A 25998-nucleotide genomic window follows, 5' to 3' on the forward strand; every position below is an offset into this window, starting at 1 on the left:
CCCAACCAAGCCAAATTAAAGACCTGGGAGTTGTCTAAGAGGCACAATTATAAACATAATAATTTATCTTACCTGATCAGTGTAGGGAGTAACAACACTAATAGCATCTTCATCTAATGGTCCCCATTCATCAACCAACCACTTTTTTTGTAGATCTTCAACTCTTTCAACAACTTCATAAACCTGAATTAAACAAGAAAAATAATCCAATCAATTCCTTGATAGTTGTTTATGGACGTCTAAAAATACATTTAATTAAATCAAGGAATTCTTTTCAAAAATACATTTTATTTTGCCCTTTAATATATTTACCAGAAACATTTGCCGAAATCCAAACCCATTACATGCAAACTTAACAAATATCTACTTTGAAGATTAGGCCACACAAAAAAATATCCTGGTTCTCAGATACTGCCGTGCCATCAAAAATTGACCACGTCACACGTTTTCTATTTAAAAAAAAAACCAAAGTCAATATTTCTCGCGATCAAAGGAAGTATCTCTATTAAAGGTTTCTTGATAACAGGAAATGAACACTAGAATTGACAATCAAGTACGTAACCAAGGGAAACACTACTGACAATGACATTGACAATCACATACAGCTCAGGATATTCGAATGTTAATTTATTATTCAAAAGAAAGTTGGCTACACTTTTGCTAACATCTATTTTCACCGAGAAATATGACTGTGAAAGAGATGACTGAAAATATTCTCCACAAGTAGATTGAGGCTGCAGACAATGAGTACATTAACAATACCACGAAGATTTAATGGTCGCAAAACAAAAGATAGGTTGCCAGGCAATGAAACATACGCCCACAGCAGCTAAATCGTCCTATTTAAAAAAAAAACCAAAGTCAATACTTCTCGCGATCAAAGGAAGTATCTCTATTAAAGGTTTCTTGATAACAGGAAATGAACACTAGAATTGACAATCAAGTACGTAACCAAGGGAAACACTACTGACAATGACATTGACAATCACATACAGCTCAGGATATTCGAATGTTAATTTATTATTCAAAAGAAAGATGGCTACACTTTTGCTAACATCTATTTTCACCGAGAAATATGACTGTGAAAGAGATGACTGAAAATATTCTCCACAAGTAGATTGAGGCTGCAGACAATGAGTACATTAACAATACCACGAAGATTTAATGGTCGCAAAACAAAAGATAGGTTGCCAGGCAATGAAACATACGCCCACAGCAGCTAAATCGTCCGTGCAGTCAACAAGTGTTGTCGCATATTTTTACTTTTTTCGGTAATGAACCATTTATAATACACTAAAATCATGAAGTAATTATCAGAAAACCATTAGAATTTGTTTGGTTTTTATAAAGTTCTGCGGCATGCTAACGTTTAGTATACAAAACTTTTAATATCATGGGTTAAGCTGTTCCAATTCATAAAAATTTACTTTGGCAGTAATTATCGGAAATCTTTGAAAATCAATAGGATTCTTAATCCATTTTGAAATGAACCGGCCACGGTTAGGCCTAACGGATAGTCGTCTTTTCAACAACAAACATGTTAGTTTATGCATACTCTATTCATGTCAGTAATTGCATAATTCACTAATTGAATAATGTATTTAGGATAATAATAGCCGAAACTCTGTATAAACAAGACCTTAGTAATTACATACTTGCATTCATACATCGCTATAATATCGACATTTATAGTCATATACTATTCAAAAAAAGTAGGGGATATTTGATTTTGGGGGCATAATACTAAAATATGCAAATGACTACGAAAAAAGTCACTATAGAACCTAACAGAAGAAACATTTCCAGTTACATGTGACGTCCAAACGCACCTATAGCTACCGCATGGAATGCAGGTGATGCTTGGGATCATCATGGGGGTCCAACCCAAGATTTGCACGACTCTGACTTTGAATGTTACAGTCATTGTGGCATTGAATTCCAGGGTGGAAACATCAGTTTAATTGTTTTAGTGACCAGAAAACAAATTTTGATATGCGTCGGCTTACCCAAAATGAAAGGTTACGTGCCCTTGGCATGCTACAGATCGGCACAACACAGGCGGTTGTGGCGCGGACGATGAATGTTTCTCAGTCTGTCATAAGCAGGCTATGGTCCAGATACCGTGATACACAATCTGTACAGGACAGACCACGCTCAGGTCGACCAAGGGCGACAACTCAAGCCCAGGATCGATTTATCCGTACCTTGGCCTTGAGAAATCGTGTCATCACAGCAAATCAGATCAGCGCTCGTCTTCAAACAGACACTGGTGTGAGAGTGAGTGGCCAGACGCTTCGGAATCGACTGCATAGGGGTCACCTTCGCGCCCGACGTCCTCGCGTGATCCCTTGTTTGAGAGATCATCACATTCAGGCAAGACGTCGTTGGTGTAGGGATCGTCAACACTGGGATAATCGACGCTGGAGCAATGTGATGTTTTCAGATGAGTCAAGGTTCACTGTTGATTTTTGGGACAGATGTAGGAGGGTGTGGCGTCGTCGAAACGAGCGCTTCCAAGACGTTAACGTCATCAGACATGATCGATTTGGGGGTGGTTCTGTTATGGTGTGGGGAGGCATCACTGTTGCTGGAAGAACGGCTTTACATGTTGTTGCAGGGCGTGTTACAGGCCAGTACTACCGGGACAACATCTTGGCAGTCCATGTTGTGCCGTTCGCACGACGTCATGGCCGCCGTTTCATCTTCCAGGATGACAACGCAAGATGTCACAGGGCCAGGATCGTTACAGGTTACCTCCAACAACAGAACATCACCACATTACCTTGGCCAGCACTGAGTCCCGACCTCTCCCCCATCGAGCATGTCTGGGACATGCTTGGACAGAGGTTACGTCAACGTCAACAACGTCCTGCCAATGTCCAAGAACTTGCTGCTGCGTTGCAACAGGAATGGGACAAGCTGGACCAAAATGACCTTAGACGTCTCATTAGGAGTATGCCACGTCGGATCAATGCTTGTTTGGCAAACAGAGGAGGATTTACCCGTTCCGTTACTGACTTGGTTGTGATGCTGTGGTAACTTTGCTGTTTGACCCCGGGTATCATTTTACCCTTATAATGGTCATTCTGTGCCTTACTTAGTCTAACGATCATTTGGAATAAATCGATGAATGTGAACTTCATTTCATTTTGTCATTTGTTTCTTCGTCAGTTTCATTAGGTGACTTTAATAACACTTAAAAATCAAATATCCCCTACTTTTTTTGAATAGTATATTATTTCAGCAACTTGCATTGCTTATTCCTACTTTTGGTTTCATCCAACTAAATGGAAGTTATAAATTAGTAAAAACTACAAGTACATACAAATGTTTTTTTTAAATTATTTTATTCGTAAGCACATGTTAATATATATATAAATAACAAAGTATATAAGTATATAAATAACAAAGTAGCACAAATCGGTTTCCGTGTATAGTCAGAACTCGGAAATATGCTGTACGGGCGAAAGGTGTTGTGGCCAATTGTCGTGATTCCGATTAGATTATTTTTAGCATTACCGGTATACAATTGTCGGGATTTAATGTAGCAGGACTAGTTCGGATATCTGAAAGGATCTCTTCCTTTATTTCACTGGATATTAAAGAAATAAATTCACCACAACAATTAAAATCACGATATAGTTTTTTTGTCATTTCATGATCCTGTTGTTCTGTCAAATCGTTCAATTATTGTTCATAATTTTTGATGGCAATGTTTCTTTTTGCTATGGAATACGCATTTCAGATTAACGCCCGGTTTGAAACAATTTCTGTAGATTTGGGAATTAATCTCTTTGTTCTGTCATCGTCTTTCTTTGCTGCGCAGGTATGATCGTCAGATTAATACGGTCTTTTATTGTCGATAATTTGGTTGACCTATATTGCACGTGGGAGGATCTCCGGCTTTTGGAACTTCCATTGACGACGTGCATACTTGAAGTTCAAGGTCAACGCCGCCATCACTATCTTCAGTTAAATCTCGTTTACGTTTCCTGGTGTCATTCTGCGAGGTGTTCAAGTACTTGGCATGATTACCTCAATTAAGTTGTTTATTTATGAAATAAGCCGAGTAATAATTAACTCTTTGTAATCGGCCGAAAGTAGATTGATTTATGATACCATTAGTGGCCGGTTCATTGTTTAAACAATCGGCCTGATAATTAATTCTTTGTAAATCGGCCGAAAGTAGATAGATTTGTGATACCTTAGTGGCTGGTTCATTGTTTTACCAATCGGCTAGATTAAAGATCAATTGGCTAAAGCCGACAAAAAACAGCCGATTAAGATCCCTGCCTTAAACACTGTGTATAAATTAAGAGTCAATCAGATAATAACTTTGGCCTCTAGAGCATCCACAAGATGTTTTGAAGTGATCAAGGGCCATAACTTTGGCAGTAATTATCAAAAATCGCTGAAAATGAATAGACTTCTTCGTCTCATGACCTTAAACACTGTGTATAAATTTACAGTCAATCGGATATTAACTTTAGCCTGTAGAGTGACCACAAGATTTTTCAAAGTTATCAAGAACATAACTCTGGCAGTAATTATCTGAAATTGCTGAAAATCAATAGGATTCTTCGTCTCATGACCTTAAACACTGTGTATAAATTAAAAGTCAATTGGATATTAACTTTGGCCTCTAGAGCGTCCACAAGATTTTTTGAAGTGAATAAGAGCTATAACTCTGGCAGTAATTATCGGAAATCGCTGAAAATGAATAGGCTTCTTCATCTCATGACCTTAAACACTGTGTATAAATTTAAAGTCAATCGGATATTAACTTTAGCCTCCACAAGATTTTTTGAAGTGATCTAGAGCCATAACTCTGGCAGTAATTATCGGAAATCGCTGAAAATCAAAAGGCTTCTTTGCCTCATGACTTTAAACACTGTGTATAAAGTTAAAGTCAATCAGATATTAACTTTAGTCTCTAGAGCGTCCACAAGATTTTTTGAAGTGATCAAGTGCCATAACTCTGGCAGTAATTATCGGAAATCGCTGAAAATCAAAAGGCTTCTTTATATCATGGCCTTAAACACTGTATATAAATCTAAAGTCAATCGGATATTAACTTTAGCCTCTAGAGCGTCCACAAGATTTTTCAAAGTGATCAAGGGCCATAACTCTGGCAGTAATTATCGGTAATTGCTGAAAATCAATAGGCTTCTTCGTCTCAAGACCTTTAACCCTGTGTATAAATTTAAATTCAATTGCTTGTGGACGCCAGCCGGACGAACGGACGGACTGGGGCGACGACAATATACGACCACATTTCAATGTGGGCGTATAAAAACGGTGGATTTGAAAACATTTCTCAAAGAGTTAATGTAGATAGGTGAAGTCACAGAATTATTCGGACGTTATTTCAAATTCTTACTTACTTTCTGTTTTTCTTATTAAGAGTTGAATAATAATTAAATTTATAATAATTTTGTGTGTTACTTAGTGTGCCCTTAGTTTTACCTCTGCAGTATTATAGAATCCTGTACTATTTGGATGTTGAACTTCTTCTCCTTTAGCTGCATAGAAGGTCAAAGGGTAAAGTTTACTGTGTGCCTTCTGTTTTCCACTAGATATCAATTTGTTTTCATAGAATAACTCTGATGTAAAATCAACAATGGCAGAATGAGATCTGTAATTCTCACACAACATTACTTTACAACTGTGATCTCGTGGATACATCTCATGAAGTCTCTCTAAAAATGACATATGAAAACCTTGCTGGCGACAGAATTCTGCACTTACTTCAGGACTTAACTACAAAAAATGAAACAAAATTAAGATGATAATAAACCAAAACAAATTGATGCAAAATATGCCATTAACTTTTTTGATGATCTGTTTAGAAGAACATGTGGTTAAATTTTCTTAACACAGAGGTGAACCCACTTTCTATGCTTTGAAGTAGTACCAGATTTTACACAGTGACACAATGTTTTGTGGAATCCAAAAGACTAGACACATGTTTTAATCTAACCAGTAGGCATTTATCTTCCCAAGTTGGAAAAGTCCCTCCAAATTTCATCTACACCCATGCTACAATTTAAATCATGTTCATTCTAGTTGAGTCCAGTGCTCTTACCAAGTGTCTAGAGTATTTATGTACAGTAATTGGACTATTTTATGTAGTTATCATAAATAAATATGTCTTTACCTGCATGTGATCTCCAGCTAAAACTATTCTTGTTGATTCACAGGCCATAGATAATGGAATCAACGTTTCACATTCTAAAGCTTGAGCAGCTTCGTCAATAAAGATATGAGTGAAAAATTCTGAAAATTGAGAAAAAAATTGTCTTCTTATGCTGAGCACATAATCATTACACTATCAAACTACAGAAAACCTCATTACAACTATTTGTAGGGTGCCACGTGCAGTGAAAATTGAACACGACGTGGAGAATGTGCACGCTTCAGTGGCTTGTCTCAAAGTGATTTCTGGCTTGTTATGCAGTACGGTAACACTTGTATGAGTCTATAAATAGCCATTCTCTACACATCTATCACTATTACAGCCGTAAAAAATCTATTATTGACGATTCTGAATAGCAGAAATATTTAACTTTTTGGTTATTACAGCAGCTTTAGAAATTACGTTCGTTAGGAGTGGCATCATTTGGTTTAGTACAAATAATATCTCTGAAACACTCGGGTTAGGCAAGAACATGATACTAGCAGTAGTTTCATTTTACTTTTCTTAAAACAATTGTTGTGTTGCCTAACATGTGTGTTTCTAAATTCAATTTCTTGTTCCAGATTTCTGTTATGTTTAAAAAAAAAGTAGTCTTGATTATCCCAGTCTGTCAATCAGTCGGAGAATGGTCGGTAGACTGGTTAAGCGAGACTCATTTCAAAACAAGAGCATGTAACGTATATAGTGAAAGGATGTTAAGGCCGACACTCATAATCATGTTTCAGTCTATTATTTATGGATGATTAAATGGTCATAGCTTATTAAGTATAACATGCCTGTTTATTTAGTGACTATAAATGTGCGAAACTGATTTAAGGCTTGGTATATATATAATTATTGTGGTGTAATTGTCAAGATATTTGGAGATATTTATTTATGGAGAGGCACCCTACTATTTGCTGAATTTCATTTTACAATTTAAAGGGATATTATCAAATATTACAGATGTGTTTAACATGCAATTAACCATGAAGACAGAAGCTGGTGCTATTAGTGGTTAAATGTAGCATAATAGGTGTGTCCCGAAGGCCAATATTGGTATAATGATAGCAATATCTCTGACGTGTGGTATGAAAGATATTCTGAATTCGTAAAAACCTTTTTTTTTTCAAACTAAGGGGGAAAATCTGTCAACAAAAAGATCAACAACAGGATGTCATGTAGATTCCAGTGTTGTTTGCAAACTAATGAAATGGAAATTTACATATAGTTTTACAAATTTGACAGCCTGACCAATCAAATAAATAGTACTTGGTTATTCTCAGGGGGTCGGCCTTTACAAGACTAAAGACTTCTTAAAGTTGGTTCCCACAACAGCTGACTTGGGCAAGCAGCTTCGAGGAACATCATTTAGCGAAATTACCGAAATTTAGACTTATGCTTATATATGTAATATCATAGCTGTTGTGAATTTTATATATGAGTAATGTATTACTGTATTACTTGAACTTACCTTTAGATACATTGATATCACTTATATATCGTGCTGTACTTAAAGTTGTAATAATGATTCTGTGTTTTTCCAGATCTTCTAATGTAGGATGTTTAAAGATACCGGTAGATGAATCATATAGGGTATATTTCAAAACAACATCAGATACTGTTTGTACCCAACGATATTGATATAATATACGTAGTGGTTTAATATCTTCATCACCTTCTTCAAAACATGGATGGAAAAAATCTTTAATGTACAGATCAGCAGCACTGAAATATAGTAATCAATGAATGAGCGAATGAAATAGGGTTTAACATCCTACTTTTCTGCACCAACTTGGCAAATGAAGACCGACATACATCATACAGTGTGAAATGAGGGAAATTTTGCCCAGACAGCAATTGAATTCCAACTGTCAAGATTTCTTTTACATGCAGGTCAATGTGTACAGGGAACATCTGAACAACTAGATGCTGTTCCTTGCCACTGACAGGGGTAAACTGTAGTAGTAGTAGTAGTATAATAGGGGTGCACATCCACTTCCACCTAGGGTGATACCAGTGACTCCAGAAAGACTAAGACATACCCACTAAATAATTACCTGTTTGAATGTGTGCAGATCAGAATACGGCTGCCATCATTTTTTAAGACTTGTTTCACTGCCTGAGCTAGTGTGTAGGTTTTACCTGTGCCAAATGGACCAACCAGTAGTAATGGTGGTAGAATTATATCAGTGTCAGCAGTAATAGCCAAGATTGCTTCCTTCTGTTTTACATTTAATTTACAATCCAGTTCTTCATTCCACTGCCTAATAATCAAAAAAAAATATCAAAATCAATTAGACAAAGATTAAATTTTCATATGAATTTATACTTGATTGTTTCATATCCTAATTCATTTAAGAATAAAATAAAGTTGTTTTCTGCCTCATTCATGTATCTCAAATCTCTTTCTCAATCTTTTTCATATATATCAGATGCAAAATATGTATACAACGATAACTACCTCTCTGGTGACCAAGGTATGTTTTGTAGCGTGTCTAAGTTAGGAAAGACAATATCTAAAGTTGGTAGTTTATCTACAGCAGCATGCATTTCAACTTTAGGTAATCGGTTTAACTGAAACTGGATCTGAAATCACAAACAATAAGTAATTATAATATTATTTTAAAATAATTTTGAAGATATTTTCTTGTGCATCTTCTAATAAAATGGTACATAAATGACACACCTATAAAATAACAATTACGATAGTACTATATGGAACAAGCATGCCAAGTTTCATGTTGATTGGCTAGAATTGGCAAAGCCATAGGATTTTTTTGAAGAGCATCATACTCAAGGACAAGAATAACAACAAGATAAGTAGAGCTTGGGGCCCAGTTCCCTGGTCCAGAACTGTCATACTGCAGAAATAAAGATCTTATTGTAGCCATACAGTTAACTTACCACGACACAAACTTCTTCATCACATGATAGCTTTAATTCATCAACACAATTTTTAGATAATCGTAAAAATATAAAATTCTTTCCTTTATCTTCTATAACAACTTCATAAACCTGAACAAAATGAAAAGATGAATTAAATAATTTTACTGTGGAGCCTACCAGTTATGTCCACTGCACACAATAATCCACGGGCTGAGAAGAAAGCCTCTAGTATCATTTGAACTATCTGGGCAGCAGCGTAAATATCTCAGACAAAATACTAGTGTTTTGGTATGGGTAGAGAACTAAATGAGATAATATTTTAGTTGGAAGTTTTTACAAGTAATAAAGTAAAATATTAAATTGAAAATGGTTAACTAACCTTTTTGGGTGGCTTATCACTATTTGATTTACATAAAGCTATCCAAGCTATTTGAGCATTCTGTAATATTAATCTTCCTCCTATACTATCTTCAGACAAATCATCTTCTAACTTCATCTTGGCAAACAATTCTCCATTATGAGCATATTTGGCTGTGGACAATGCTCCTGGCATCAATAAAAATCTGTTCACCAATTGTAATGATGTCTTCACATTAAATCTATAACATAACAAAAATACACTGAATAAAATTGTTAACAAATGATAAAGTTACAAACGTAGGTTGCCAGACAACAAACATCTAGCCACAGGCAACTTTGTCATCTAGAACAAAACAGAAAACTGTCACAATATGGTTAGTGAGCCAGTGCGTTGCTCACTGAGCCACCGTGGCTTCTTCAAACAAATGTCCAACATACCCTGATATCAAACTGTACTGTGTCATCTCTTCTAAATATAACATCTCATGCATCCACAGACGGTAATTTTCCTTGGACAATGTCTGCATAATGGTTGAATATTTCTCAGCGCGTGGTAATGTATACTTGGCCAGCAAGTCTTTCTCTGTAGCACTATGATGCTGCAGTCTGAAATATAATCCATCAATAATAGTAATAAATATTTTTATAATTATAGCATGACACTAATAGATATTAATATTCTATACATACTTAGGTTGATAAGCAACAATTTGAACTTTTTCTTCTGTCCATCTTGCTGCTTCCACTATCAAGAGATCATTAGTCAATTTTCCTGTATCCAGCACAGGGGCTGAGTCAACTTCCATTTCACGACGTAATACAGTTTCCAATCCAAAATCAAACACTATTGACTGTCGGAATGTACCAAATATATCAGTTTTAAAGACCACCTGAAGAAGCAAATTAACACGATTGATAAAAGGAAAAAATAATAATTCTCCATTCATGTCAAACCAACAAGTGACTCACAGACTGTGTTGTAATATTAAAATGTAATAGCTGGTAGACTAAAGCTCTGACCACTTACGGCGTATCTTGTTTTTTGACATCAAACATATTTCGACAAAACCCTACAGTTGATACAAAAACTAAATGCTCATAAAACAAATTATTATGGTTTGTAATTTTGACCTTTTTTTTAAGACCCATACTAACCTTGATTCTATATACACATTCTCCGTGAGCCTTTACACTAACATCCTGATTAGTCCATTCCTGACAATTGTTCTCTAAATTCTGATATTTTTGAGTTTTTTTCGGGCCAACAGATATGGATGAAATGCAGAAATATGATTTATTTACATCATCTAAAAGGCATACATTATGTAAGCACATCTGAAATAGGATTAAAGAATTTTGATGGTAAAATAGAAATTATTAGAAATAATAAAATTATCATTATAATAGTAGTGGACAAATTACCTGGCATCCTATCAAATGACACTGAAGACTAAAGCAAGTAGAAAGATAGTGATTAATATCCTTAACTCACCTGAGTTTGAAAATTATCAAACTGATAATTTAGTAAGTTGTGAAACTCATCTACTTGCCTAAAATTGCATCTTTATTATATGTGTATCTTCATTTAGTGTAGCCTATATCATTACAGGCCTGGGATTGCTTAGTGCAGTGGATGCTTATGCTAGCTCCCAAATCCATTCACTTAATTTGATATATACGTTTATTGCTTGTAATATCTGTGTAGTTTGTATGTTTTGTCCACAGGTTTGACTTAGTTTTATTTGTGTGTAGTGTCGTCCTCCTGCACTTACTATTAGGAGAGTGATTCTTTATTCTCCCCATATTTTTTATGGCAAGGTCTGGAAATGAGAAACTTGAACTATCAATGCCATTGACATGAATACTAAGAAGAACTGGAAATAAAATTGTACACCTGTCTAATTTCACATTAATCTAAAGTGCATGAGAAGTGTGTTTGGTTTATTTTCTCAGTAAGTCAACAACTTACCTTACTGGTAACAGTAAATGTCCAAGCATTTGTACAGCGTTTATTTACCATGTTAACTTTTAAATCTGAGTTAATGTGCAGTTTAACAAAATCCATAGATTGAACTAGCTAAAATATAAAATGCAATGAAATGAAGATTAATAATTGGGTCAATGAAGACAGGCATATGCCATGCAGTGTGATTTAAGGGAAATTTTGCCTGGACAGATGCAGTTCCTTATAGTTTTATTCAAATTCCAACTGACATGGCTTCCTTTATATGCTTGCCAATGTATAAATGGGATCTCATTTTTGCTGTGGCATTTGAAAAACTAGACACTTTTCCTTGCTCTATCCTGCACCACTAACAAAAGAAAACCAAATCAAATGGGGCTTAACGTCCTACTGTTCTGTTCTGACTGGAGTAATGAAGACGGTAAGGGGAACAAGGCATGGAAAATCTACATAAACTTTTGCAGCCTACATCAGGATCAAACCCTGGACATGGTTAGTGAGCCAATGCCATACTGACTGAGTAACTACATTTGAACATAACAAATTATACAGCTTGAAAATGAAGACAAAACAAGATTTGCGGTATGTACATAAGAGTGACGGAAACTAATATAATATATTTAGTAATTTCTCAAGAAAAACTTACAATAGCAGAAGGATTTTCTGATAACATCAATCTTTCCATTAACTTCTCTGTGTATGAGTTTCCATGTAGAAGTTTTTCTCTGGCTTTTTGCAGTTGTTCTCTACGATACTTAAATCTTTCTTTCCATTCATTCAACTCTTCTTCAGAATGAGCTTCAGTACATTTTTCTCCAAAAGTACATCTCCCATTCTCAGAGAATCTATATTAAACAGAAAAAGACTATAAGATATTTCTCTCGCTTAGGTAGCATCTAGGGATAAGATTTTGTACTTTTCCCCACATTTAATAAGTCCCCGGGATGTTCTTATGATTTTCAGGTTTCTTTTTGTTCGATATAAAGCAAGATGCAGTTTTTAAATATTGAGGAATGTTTATTTTTTTAACATGTTTACCTCTGACAGAGACAATACTCTTCACTTGATAGTCCACGTGGTGGAGGCCTAAACTGCCAGTCTTGTCCTTCATCTGATGTTAGGCGTTTTTTATGCAGATCACTTCGACAATGAGTCTCAAGTTCTCCTTTTTTCTTGAATTTTATATCACAAAATGTACATTCATATCCATTAGAAGTACCTGAAAATATAAGAGAGACCTATAACTCTAAACACAACCAGATCGAATAGTAATAATTCTCTTTAGTAGTGGGAGAAAACAGGAGAAGCCAGAGATTTTAATCAGGTGACTGCACATACAATCATGGCATCAAACTCACAGCTTGCACAGATGTCAAATACAGTGTTAGACAACTCGGCCATCTAGCAGCAAGTTTAATTTAAAATGAAAATGCAATGAAATTGGGTTTAAGAAAGGCAAACGCAGTTCAGAAAACTGTTTCATAACGGTAATGCAAAAGGCACTGATCCAAAATATTTCACTGTCTCCGATAAAACAAGTACCCAGTTTGTCCGCCAATTAATAATAGTGATTTAAAAGGGCAAAGTATTTAATAGTAACCTGTCACAAGAGGATGAGCTCTAATATACTAACCGTTACTTTTATGTTGATTAATGGTTGACAGATTTGCATTTGAAGTCACCAAAGTTGACTTTTTGGAGTTTGTTTGTAACTTGTCTTCTTTCACATCGCCTACATTTCGATTATTTTTGGAGGGAGAAGGGGAAACATCATGTGCATTATGGTTTTCATCTTGTTTAGAGGAATTAACAGATGGTTCTTCCTCAGAATCCTGGTCTTGCAGAGATGCCAAAACATCTTGTAGCCTTTTTAGTTCTTTGTTGGCAACAGGATGCTGTAATGAGAAAGAAAAACAACAGTATAATAATTATATATCATAACCATGTTATACATGTATTTACATAATGATATTGATTACTGATGTAATATTTACAATGTTAACTAATTGATATATATGGCTATTGATCTGAGAATCATCAATATTACAAGACACTGTTGAATACAGCCTACACAGTGATGAATCTAATAAAATACTCATAATGTAATTCAAATTTAATGGTAATAATGAACAAAAGAAAGCAGCAGAACTCATAAATTTGTTACATTATTTGTTTTTCTATAATTTTCAGTGGCTATTCCATAATTATATTTCAAAATAAAGGCAGAATCTTATTGTTCTTTAGTTCGTTCATTCAACATTTTTCAAATGATTTTCCACAAACTATACATAACCTTAATTGTAAATTTGATCTTTACAATTTAACAATGTATAAATGTATATAATACAATGTAACACTTATTTGTAAGAGTATACATTATCTGATAAGACTTTTAAGTTGGAAAGTTATCTTTTCTACTATCAGTTCTCATAAATGAAAAGCCTGGTTTTTAACTACTGTGCTAATTTAATTACCTTTTCATCTAACAGACAGACGAATACATATTTAATTTTGCTTTTTATTTTAGCGTATTTTTTCAAATAAATGAATGTTTATCAATTATGAATGCAATTCATTGTTATTCAATAATTAGTCTTTACCTGAGGCTGTCTCTTATTCCAGTGTAAAGCCAGAGTATAGGCTTCATTTAACTGGCCCAAATTGCATAATATTTTAATCTTTTTCTCCAAAAGTTTCTCATGATGAGGCTCCAAAGCTAAACCTATACATAAACCAAAGAAAATTGTCAATTATTGGTTCTGAAACATTTAAAGGAGAGAGAGAGAAATGTGGTTTAACATCCACTCAACACAAACTAGGTCATTTTGGGACTAACACATGGTTCAATTTTATTTCAATAATTCGCTTGTGCGTAGGGGTCTTTAGTAGTGGGAGGAAACCGGAGGACCCGGAAAAAAACCCACGAGGTTGGACAGGCGACCCTACTCCTTTTCACATACAACCGGGGAATCGAAACCCCGCCAGTTGACTAAATGACAGACCTTATGATACACCCCGCGCGTGCTAACCATTCAAAAATCCAACCCGCCAACATTTAAAGGACTGACTTGAAATAAATAATTTGGTCAAATTATGATAGCACTAATATTCGCATAAAAACAACATCAAATTTCAATGCCTAAAATTTATAACCAGCAAAAGATTCAATAGGCAACTTCTACTAAAAGATCAGAAGATAAAATAGTCACAAGAAATTGTGGACGATGGACAAATTGAAGTTTAAGGGAGGTACATGTAAATCCATCATCTGAACAGCTTGTGACTACATTTGAAGTTAATTACCTTGACAAGTTGTGCTTCATAGTATGAAGTTCATACAAAAGAGAGTGAAACACTAAACAACATGAATATGGACATATTACAACTAATAAGTTGTGTTTACTATGTTTAGCATGAAATCAGTAATTACAAGCAGTACTGATTAACACATAGGCAAAGTAATACTTTAATCATAGTCAGAATGGTGAACATGCCATAAAAACTGAATATTTTACCTTTATTGCATTCAGCTAAGGCCTCATTGTGTTTCCTCTGTAAATAAAAATGTTTTAAAAAAAAAATTAATAGTAAGTGGTTAATATCATACTACAGGTTAATCTATAAAACTGTCAAAACAGTTTAAGAAATTGAATGGTTTCTTGTGGAAGGTACTCTAGTATGAAATTAATGGCTCTAGGACAATTCCTCCCTGAACAATTCCTCCCCGGACAAGTTGTATCAGGACTATTAGTCCCATAGGACTATTCGTCCCCTAGGACTATTCATCCCCATGGACAATTTGTCTAGGACAATTCGTCCCCTAGGACAGTTGGTCCCTGAACAACAATACTGGTAGTTCTATTATCAAAAACTGAATTAATCTTTACTTTTTATCCTAAATATCAGTTTTGATGCTAGTTTTACATTTAGTATTAAATCTAGGCCTTAACTTAATGGTTCCTGAAGTTTTTTTAGGGCTAATTGATGTGCATGTAGTAATCAGCTATGATCAGTGACACATTTTGTGAGTTAGAGAATCTATTTATCCCTTCACTATGGGTATTTTCAATTGTCAATACTGCACTTGACTAAAATCAATATGCATTATTGTGTATGATAAAACAATGTAGACCAGACATCAGTTAGTTTCTATTTCTTTAGAATTAACTGTTGATCATAATTAGGGGACAAATAGACCTAGGGGATGAATTGTCCTAGGGGACGAATAGTCCCAAGGGACAAATAGTCCTAGGGGAATAATTATCCGGGGACGAATTGTATGGGGACAAATTATCTGGGGACGAATAGTCCTAGGGGACGAATTGTCAGGGGACAAATTGTCAAGGGACAAATTGTCCCGTTCCCGAAATTAACAGGCTTCTGCCATTCTTTCAATAATGGTGCAATTATATGATAGAATGCATTTTATATCACCCCCCTGTCATGCCCAATTTTCAAAGTGAAAGCTACAATCCCAACATAATTTACACCAACAATTCACCCCTCAGAAATATTATAAGAATTGAAATGAATGTATATTTTCAATTATTTATAAAAACTTTAGAAATGAACAAATATTTTCAGTTATTTATAAAAAGTAACATACAGGTTTAACTTAAGAGATAGTTATAAAACTTTTACTAAATTGTCCAACATAACTTCCTATTCATTCACGTTAGGCAGTCACAATAAATGTTAAAACAGCTAACCCTCTTTGAGTTGGGTTAATAAAATTAATTGTTGGTTTCATTGCATTTTCATTTAAAATTTTACATGTTTACATGGGGAGTTTAGAATCTATGCATATAAGCATTTTTATAATAGCAATTTTTTTGCTGACCTTCTGTTCACACATTATGGAAACAGTATCCGGACAAATAATAATATCAATAAAAAAGACAAATCAGTGCAGGACAAAATGACAGGCACCAGAGGTTTAGTGCCTGACAAAGTCTGAATCTGTGTCTGACATTGTCTGTGACAGGTGCCTTATTTCCAGGCTTGCCCATCACTAATATCAACCCTACTCAATATCCTATTTTCACCTATATTAAAGAGGGACTGTCCCTTTAATCATTGAAATCCTTTTCAAATGACATATTATGCATGTGTGTAACTACCAGAACTTACTTGTTTTACATAACCAGATATTTTTCCTATCACTTCACTTAAGTTGATGTTTCCATAATTGACATTATCCCCCTCCCTCTTCACTTCAACATGGTTAGTTACTTCACTGTCATTTTTCAATTCACCTTCATCCATTCTAGGTCACATGACCCATGTGTCAGTCAGCACAGTAACAATGCCTGGGGAAAAGAGATGTTATATAAATAGAATTTACAGACTGAATGAAATAATAAATCATACAAACCAGGGATTGCATTTAGAATATATCTGCCAGTCCATCTGAGAAAAATCTACCTGACTGAATTCAAATGTCAATAAATTCAAAACATCTAGTTTTAATATTTTATAAAAGCAATCAGGTAAATAAAAGAAACTGTCATGTCTTGAGTGTAGAAACGTAGAAATCAGTACATATCCATATAGTTTTTTTAACTAAAATGTAATATGACAAATGTTGAAAGTATGACCAGGTAGAATTTAATCTCTCTTAAACATACATTATGCTAGAGCTAAATCTGCCTATTGCAGGTCTTTCTTTAGGCCTGACATTAATTAACTGATCCAGGCCATAATCAACTCTTGGTGACATCAGATTTCTACGATATTAAATAGATTAGAACGGTTCAGCTATATTTTAATTTAATTTAAAAATGGAGGAGCAAAACTTAGCTTCGAACAACCAGTACGGTGGTTGCAATTATTGCACACGTTTTGTCAAATCTTCAACGGCTAATATTTTCGCTCGTAGAACAGTAATTGGAATGAAATTTTCAAATTATTCATTTTACATTAACTATTTTTAAACTATTATAGCAAGAATGGCCAGCTCTTTATGTCAATCTTACATAATTTATCTTTAATTTAGAATTATATAATAATTCATTTAAGTTCCAAGCGATATAGATTGTTTGTGCTTAATCAAAATGAAATGGGGTTTAACGTCCTGCTGTTCTGCTCTCACTGGGCTAATGAAGACGGGCATATGCCATACAGTGGCACTAAGGCCTACTCTTATATTGAATTCCAACGACTAGACAGCTGTCCTTGTCAGACCCTTTATCTTGCTCCCCTAACAAGGGAAAACCATGTCGGAAGATCCTGATGAATTTTCTCGGCCAACACCGGAAGCAAACCCACGACCTCCCGGCTAGCGATGTCTACTCAATAAAATACTGTATTGTCTTTGTTGTATCATACGCTGGCTCGCTAGTCTGGAGGTCGAGTGTTCGATCCCTGCACTGGCCGAGAAAGTTCATCTGGATTTTCCACCGTTGTTTCCCCTTGTCAGTGGTGTAGGATGGAGGGCCTGATAAGGACAGCTGGCTAGTCGTTTGGATGGAAGGAAAAAACAAAGTCCTGTGTATACATTGGCGTGCAAGTAAAAGATCCCTTGGCAGTTGGAATTCGATATAAGAGTAGGCCATAGAGCCACTGCCCGGGAAAAGTTTCCCGCATAGCACACTGTATGGCATATTAGCCCAGTCGGAGCAGAACAGTGGGACGCTAAAGCCCATTTCATTTCATTCCATTTGTTGTATTATAAATATAATTAAAGACGCATTATATGCAAAATTTAGAATGAATGTTCAAGTAAGACTTAGATAAACAGCTGGTCACTCTGGTTATTATAGTTTAAAAATAGATGATGAAAAATGATTACCGGAGTATTGAAAATTTCAGTCAAATTACTGTATTCTGAGCGAAGTTATCCGTGATACGAATTGAAAACGTTATTTGATAATCGAGATTATGTAGGTGGAGTTAATGCCTGTCAATCAAACGGCCTGCATTCTCGTAGACGGTGAAGAGGGATTTGACTCCTATTTCTAGTCAAAAATTACAACGGTGATAACTTTGTTCAGAATAAAGTAATTTGACTGAAATTTTCAATATATTCTTCTTTTATCATCTATTTTTGAACTGTTATAGCAAGAATGGCCATCTCTCTATTAAAATGTCCCATAATGTATCTTTAATAAACAAAATTCCCACCTTTCACAGCTCTTCTGATTGATTTAGTATATTTTTGCTACAATCATACTTTGAAATTATAGAGAGAGAGAGAGAGAGAGAGAGAGAGAGAGAGAGAGAGAGAGAAAGAGAGAGTTTAACCTCCACACAACACAAACTAGGTCATTTCGGGACTAACACATGGTTCAATTTAATTTCAATAATTCGCTTGCGCATAGGGCACTTTAGCAGTGGGGGGGGGGGGAAATCGGAGGACTCGGAGAAAACCCACGAGGTAGGATTGAAATTATAAATATTATAAAATTTATATAGACTCTCTTTCTTTTACATGTTCAAGAGTACTTTACAATGTTACTATGAATGAAATCAAACCACGAAAGACATTAAACAAATCAAGAAATAAGATAGGTTGCCAAGCCATGAAACATAAGCCCCAAGGCACTAAGTTGTCTGAGAAGTCCACAAGAATGGTCACATATTTATTCCTGAGTTGGTAAAATTGGAGCATTTACAATTTCTTACAAGACATTAAAATGTCATCAAGTGTAACATCCCGATGAGTAATTATCAAATTTTTTTCTAATTTGAATTTGATAGGGTTCTAGTTCTTCCTAATGCTAACATATATTAAAGATACATTATGATTGGCAGTTCTGACTATAATTATAGTTAAAAACTAGATAATGTAAAGGGAATTTGCTGAAAATTTCAGTCAAATTGATCCACTCTGAACCAAGAATTTAGCGATTGAATTTTAGGCCTAGCCTCGATCATCATTACTAAAGTCTGTATGATAAACAGCATAGTCTTGATTATACATTTTTTGATTTAATCATCAATAAGCGTTGAGCAGTAGATTGGATTCTAATCCAGTAAATATCGCAGGCTAGCGATAACATCAAGAGTTGATTATGGTCTGGATAAGTTAATTAATGTCTTATTAATAATTTGGATAACATTTCAGGCCTACAGAAAGACCTGCAATTGGCAGATTTAGTTCTTGCATAATGTATGTTTTAACAATACATTTACCAGTAATCAGATAATAAATTTAGCTGTGGATATATAAAAATAATTTCACAAGAAGAAGAATATCACAACAAAAGAAAGACTTACACATGTACAACTAATATAATGAGGTAATTTATTCCCTAAAAAAGAGGCTTGAACAGTATAAGTTTGGCAGACTTTGGTTTTAAAAGAATTTTATCATCAGATGATCTAAGACTTTAACTGGGTATTATACATTTCTAAAATTTCAGATAAGTAAGCTGGAGATAAAATGTTTATAAAAAAAGTCAATAGTAAAATCTTTTAAAATCAATTCTAACAGCAGCCAGTAACCAATGTAAATATTTAAGAACATTTGTGAAATGTAAGATAAAAAAGATAATATTGCAAGCTAATTAATTAATTTGATACGGTGTTTGACTATTGAGCTAACATTATTATTTATTCATTAACAATATCCTTATCTTCTTATACAGCTCTTCTGATTGATTTATTACTGATCAATTAATTTAAGAACAGTCACTTTATTTCAGCAAAGTCAACACCTCCCTGGTCCAGACAATGTATGGAGTGAGAAAACAGGTTTCCAGCCACATGCAAGTTTATAAGCTGATTAGTCAAAGTCTATTGTTAATATTTCTTTCAAAAGTTTCAAATAAATGTAGAACACAATTACATGACACTTGGATACAAATTTCTAAGAGTAACCAATTTAATCACTAATGTGCATCTTGGACAACTCTTTCAAGTTACAAAAAATTTACTGTCAAAATTTACTAATAAAATTGAGATATTATCATCAACAGGAAGTTTTGACTGTTCAAAGGGAAAAGAATGCAGAACACCATAGGCTAGCCATAGACAGCCTATTCCAAGTAATAATAGAAGTAATATTATAGACAACTTACAAGCAATAATTAGGTTAAAAGATAATTATTTATGGTGTATAAATGTGAAATACCATAGGGCCATAGGCTTATTTTGTTTATGGATTTTTACAACCAGTGACAATTGAAATAAATCTAATTGCTGACACTCACATATTTCTGATTTGTGTTTTTTCACAAAATATTAGTAACTACACTATTTATAGATATAATGCCATTCCCTTCTAAAAAAAGAAGTTTAGATCAAATAATAGAATTTAGAACACTCTCTGTCTTACTCAGCAGACAGATAATAATGTCAATGCAGCACACATTTTCTAATTTTGTAATATTGGAAGTGTATTTATTAAAGAAATTGATTGATTTTTTTTTAAATGTTTGTGCTTAATGGAGAAGATGTCAGCATACAAACTCAAATTAGGCTTATTACCTAATACTATATGTATTATCTGGAGCGAATAAACACAAATAAACAACATTCAGTAACTTAACACATTTTCATTTGACGTATTTCTTGCAACGTCAGTCGTCATCGCGAATTATATTATTTCATTTAAGAAAAAACAACCGTTGAAACCTTTAATATCTAATTACTGCGTTAGAAGGTGTGTATTTAATGTCAATAATTAGTTACCATCAAGTTTTAAAATAGGTAATATTCCGTTGTTTATCACTTCAAATGAATATCAACAATCACCTGTTAGATTGGTACTTCCTGTAAAGACAGTACGTCATGTGATTTCGAGAAATTACGAGAAATAACGAGACTTTTATTTCAGACTGAAGAAGAAAGAAGAAGAGATTGTGAAATATTCGTATGATTTAGATAAAAATTTTATGAGTTTTTCTATACGATACCTTGATTAATCCACGATTACTTGTCAGCTAGAAGAATTGGAGGAAAAGGAGACGAAAGAAATATATATTTCAGAAGGAATTAATCATGAAAACATACACTTATGAAAATTTATTATTCTCACGCGGTTAGAAAATAAACATGGCCGCCAAATATTCTAATCAATCAGAAGAAGCTAAAAGAAACACCCTAGGAACAACAAAGCACGTCAATTTACGTGGTTCTTGTTGTGTTAAATTCAACAAACATTTTAATTAGCCTTTGATCGTCAATTAGATATAAAATAAGGCGACTGTCCTTGACACTTGACCCTCAACGTGGTGGTTTTTGTTATCCACTTTTGCAGTAAAAACAGGCCAGGTGAAGCCATTTTTAAAGGTTATAAAACCTTACCAGACATCCTGCAACATTTGAAGTATCAGACAAAACAAAACCGGCTGAAATGTCCTGCATTCATTATAAATTCAAGACGACCCTGGACTACAGATCAATATCATTTGATGGAGTCGCTCTGTCGTTGGCAGACCTGAAGAAAGCCATATTTCAACAACGCCGTATGAAACCTGGAGAGATTGACTTAGAAATAACAAATGCACAGACTAAAGAAGGTTAATATATATATATATATATATAATTATCTGTATCTTTAAATCTAAATGAACAATAATATTTATTTGCCCAACAAAATGAACCAATAGTTTTAAACTGCTGCCGCTAAGCATTTACTAGTTAGTATACTACTGTTTTATGGATGTGTCATTGTGTCTAGTATTTTGTTAGAGTAGTGTCGGGGAATGGATGCTATTTGAAGAAATTGATACATTATTATACCCAAAATTTTTGTAAAAGAATTGTAATTAATTTTCCATGATATATTTTTTTCTAGTATACAAGAATAATGATGACATGATACCAAAAAATTCCTCCGTGATTGTTGCCCGTGTACCTATCCCAACCTCAACCAAAAATAACACTAGCAAATCATGGTAAGTGACACATATCAAGTTTATCGAGGGAATAAATTATTTCATTTTAAGAGTAACTACTGTCTGATTCATCGTAAATTTTAAACGGATTTCTTCGATTATGAACAAACTACTTAACTTTGGTTATTATAAACTTACCTGTGTGTTTGTAATGAACTCCCGTTCGATAAAATCCATTGCACAACTAATTATCACAACGATGAGAACAATTTCTCTCTTGAAAAATTTGAAAATTTACTTGTAATTTCGACAGAGTCGATGTCAACAATGTCTTCGTGACGTATTGGTCGAATCCAATATACCTGTTGCGGGGGTTGGTTAACATTGAAAGATAGTTTGACAGCGCGATCATTTTGATCGTATATGGGTTTGGGCGACGAAAAATATCAATTGAAGGCAATTACATAGGAGATTTATATGGAAACCATTGATCGCCAGTCTATCAAATTTTTTTCACAATTAAAATATCACTGATTGCACGGATACTCGTAAAAATAAAGTCATGAATAAACTATAAATATCCTATCTTCTTTATGTTATAAATAATTTAACAAGGATCATGAAGCTTACCTCCGAATTCTCTGAGTGTATTTTTAATTTTATACGCATTCTTTCGATCGAATAATAACCGCTTCAGTAACATCTTTAAGCGTGTTGCGGCAGCCCTCAGCGTGTCTATTGCCGTATTGGATGCCCGGGTGGGTATATAATGCTACTAAGCCCGTATGACCCCGTAAGAAGCGGAACATTAATTCTCGATTCGACAGTTTTGACCGAAGTGTGATAAAGCCCGTAAAACGAATGTATAGTTGTGTTTGTGCGGCATGCGTGTTCAAAAGTAAATAATCCCATCCGAGTCGCTAATCAAATAATTAGAACAAAATATTTCAAAAAGTAAAGCTATAAAATTTGCAGAGATTTTACTAGAATGTAAAAGACGGTAACTAAATACAGGAATGCGGGTAGTTATGTGTGCGAACGCTCAAACTCAATGCCAATTGTCGTAGGTATCCAGACCACTCGGACCAAAGACTACTCGGACTAAGACCAGTCGGACCAAAACAAGACCAGTCGGACCAATTAAATTATATTATAAGGCTAGACAATATGCTATTTATTTATTATTAAATCACAATACAAAGAAGCAAATAATTCTTATACGGAATTCTTATATTTAGAGTTGTTTGGTTCAATTTTGTGTACGTAAATAAATCAACGATTAGTTTTAAAATTAATTAATAATGGTGCCAAAAAAAAATATCAATCTAATTTTTCTTTACTCTTGCAATGAGACTCGGTATGTCCAGACTTTTGACAGTTTCTACATATACGGGTATACTGTTCTTGTCTGATAGCCTAATTTTACTTTTTCCACATTCGCGGTATCCCCAGTGGTTTCATTCCGTTCTACCCCACTAACCCCTGGGTTACTATATATGAGGGGGGGGGGTGGAGACACGTTTTCAAGTTATCCGCCCTTGATGCGTTAATATAAACAGCACATAATAATACGAAGACCGGACGTTTATATGCCCCTTTTTAAACGTGACTACAAGTGTGGTTCTCGATATTTTGCGATTTGGAATACAATTATCAATTTATTCAAACAACACGTAATTATTAGTTCGAGTAGTCATATTAAAACACACACAATTATCAATTTATTCAAATAACACTTTATTATTGGTTCGAGTAGTCATATTAAAATAAACACAATTATCAATTTATTAAAATAACACTTTATTATTGGTTCGAGTAATTATATTAAAACAAACGCAATTATCAATTTATTAAAACAACATTTTATTAATGTTCCGAGTCGTCTTTCTGTTGGGTCCGAATAGTCTTTTTGTATGGTCCGAGTAGTCTATTTGTTTGGGCTGAGTGGTCTATCACTTGGTCCGACTGGTCTTGAACCGAGTGATCTTTGGTCCGAGTGGTCATGGATTCTTGTCGTAATTGTACTTGAATTTCCTATGCTGTCACCCCTAATACGAAATGATATCTTCCGCAGAGTGACGTAACCATCTTCCATATTGGTATTTTTCTCTGGGAAAAGTTTGTGATATTTCAATTTTTCAAGAGAGAACTTGTTTTCATCGTTGTGATAATTAGTTGTGCAATGGATTTTATCGAACGGGAGTTCATTACAAACACACAGGTAAGTTTATAATAACCAACGTTAAGTAGTTTGTTCATAATCGAAGAAATCCGTTTAAAATTTACGATGAATCAGACAGTAGGAACAATATAGTGAAATCTGAAACTGCCTGCAGTCTCTTTAATTACATGTACCTAATGTACATATTTAGCTGTGTAGAAAACATGAGTAAGCTTACTCCCCTAAAACAAGTAATGAAGATTTCAGAAACTTCAATGTATCAATATGGCTACTACAACCTGAACTGTTGTAAATTTTAAACAGATTTCTTTGATTATGAACAAACTACTTAACTTTGGTTATTATAAACTTACCTGTGTATTTAAAATTATCTCCTGTTAACTAAAATCCATTGTACAACTAAATATCCCAGCGAATAAAAAGTTCTAACTTGTAAAATTGAACTAATCACAAACTTGGGACATAGAGAAATACAAAAATGGAAGCTAATTACGTCACTTATCGGGATAGATCATTTCGTACAAGGGGGTCGCAGCGAGGCTTGTCAATCATAATGATGTCTGGTTCGTTAACGACAATTCAAATTTTGTGTATGAATAAGCTATTGCTCTCGGACCCAGTTATGAGTTTTGGGTGTTTACAAGCATAAATAAGCTTGTAATCCGTTATTTGTTTCCGTCTTGTGTTAATTATTTGGTTAGAGAGTTTTGGGTGGCATTGTTTCTTTTGAACATAGGTGCAAAACAAAAAGAATGACATTCGTCTTACTGGCCTTGAATCTCACCCTTGAATATCTTTAAATTTTCCTGATGAACTTTTAAAGCAGTCCTGTCAGTTAACCCTGGAAATCTGCTGTAGCTGAGTTAAATCCGTAAATACTGATGTACTTTACATTTGCCTCGGCAAAATTAATAGCCAAGGCCTTTGAATTGAATGGGTATAATATATAACGTTATTTTTTTTTTTATAAATACCCAAAATTATTATCAACAAATCATACCGCCCATTGGTTTAATTATCGACAGATTGTACCATGTCTTTCTATTTCTCTTCTTTATATTATTTCCATTGTGCAAAAACTGTTCAGGATTTTATAATCGTGTGTCTCGGTAACAATTAATTTCCGAAAATCCCGGCTTCGTTTTGAAATTCACAGGGCAGTGTATCCAATTATTTTTTGTTTTAAATGCATTTTTATAAAGACGATAAAGATGTTTAGATATCCGGAACTATTCTTATCACAAATGTTTCGGTTTCACTATCTGTCGAATAAACAAAAAAAGTAATTTAATCAGGAAAATTATTGAGGTAATCATAAAACTTTGAAAATAGACTAATAACCACAGAGCATTGGGATTAGACTGTGATATGAAATATGATCAATTAAAATTATGAAATATAAGTGTTTATTTTATAAATGTTAACCACAAAGTTGCCTATAATTGACAGGGATGTAATATAATTTATAAAAATATATATCCTTAAACAGGGTATTTAAAATTATGGGGGTTAAGATGATGTGAAAAGCAATATTATATTTATGAGTATTTGTGTAAGTAATCAGTGATATATTCATTGTGAATAAAATTTAGTCAACTGACATCAATTGTTTCTGAATTACCGGTAATGTTATTGTCTTCAGTTGCTT

At 34.1% G+C, this 25998-nt stretch overlaps 2 protein-coding genes across 4 annotated transcripts in view; one reads left to right on the plus strand and one right to left on the minus strand.

The window, feature by feature from the left end:
- The window catches only part of LOC130010780 (probable helicase with zinc finger domain), a 31136-nt gene extending 10006 nt beyond the window's left edge, over nt 1-21130 (minus strand). The window contains exons 1-19 of one of the 2 annotated variants that reach the window (XM_056098808.1): nt 21021-21130; nt 16518-16696; nt 14903-14939; nt 13988-14109; nt 13021-13282; nt 12426-12606; nt 12034-12232; nt 11394-11501; nt 10580-10759; nt 10115-10314; nt 9863-10030; nt 9444-9663; nt 9083-9193; nt 8640-8764; nt 8236-8442; nt 7650-7903; nt 6158-6276; nt 5467-5760; nt 73-183 (exon numbers count right to left, since the gene is read on the minus strand). In XM_056098808.1, coding sequence (XP_055954783.1) covers nt 73-183; nt 5467-5760; nt 6158-6276; nt 7650-7903; nt 8236-8442; nt 8640-8764; nt 9083-9193; nt 9444-9663; nt 9863-10030; nt 10115-10314; nt 10580-10759; nt 11394-11501; nt 12034-12232; nt 12426-12606; nt 13021-13282; nt 13988-14109; nt 14903-14939; nt 16518-16652 — 3033 coding nt within the window. In that variant the 5' untranslated portion in view covers nt 16653-16696; nt 21021-21130. The remainder of the gene's footprint in view (nt 1-72; nt 184-5466; nt 5761-6157; nt 6277-7649; nt 7904-8235; nt 8443-8639; nt 8765-9082; nt 9194-9443; nt 9664-9862; nt 10031-10114; nt 10315-10579; nt 10760-11393; nt 11502-12033; nt 12233-12425; nt 12607-13020; nt 13283-13987; nt 14110-14902; nt 14940-16517; nt 16697-21020) is intronic. The other variant, XM_056098809.1, reaches the window with a different exon arrangement.
- A 12-nt stretch (nt 21131-21142) lies between these two features.
- The window catches only part of LOC126810514 (E3 ubiquitin-protein ligase RBBP6), a 33580-nt gene continuing 28724 nt past the window's right edge, over nt 21143-25998 (plus strand). For both annotated transcript variants that reach the window (XM_050535619.1, XM_050535620.2), the window contains exons 1-2: nt 21143-21850; nt 22129-22228. In XM_050535619.1, the coding sequence (XP_050391576.1) occupies nt 21685-21850; nt 22129-22228 (266 nt within the window). In that variant the 5' untranslated portion in view covers nt 21143-21684. The remainder of the gene's footprint in view (nt 21851-22128; nt 22229-25998) is intronic.

The sequence above is a fragment of the Patella vulgata genome, chromosome 2, assembly GCF_932274485.2.
Source record: "Patella vulgata chromosome 2, xgPatVulg1.2, whole genome shotgun sequence".
NCBI lineage: Eukaryota > Metazoa > Mollusca > Gastropoda > Patellidae > Patella > Patella vulgata.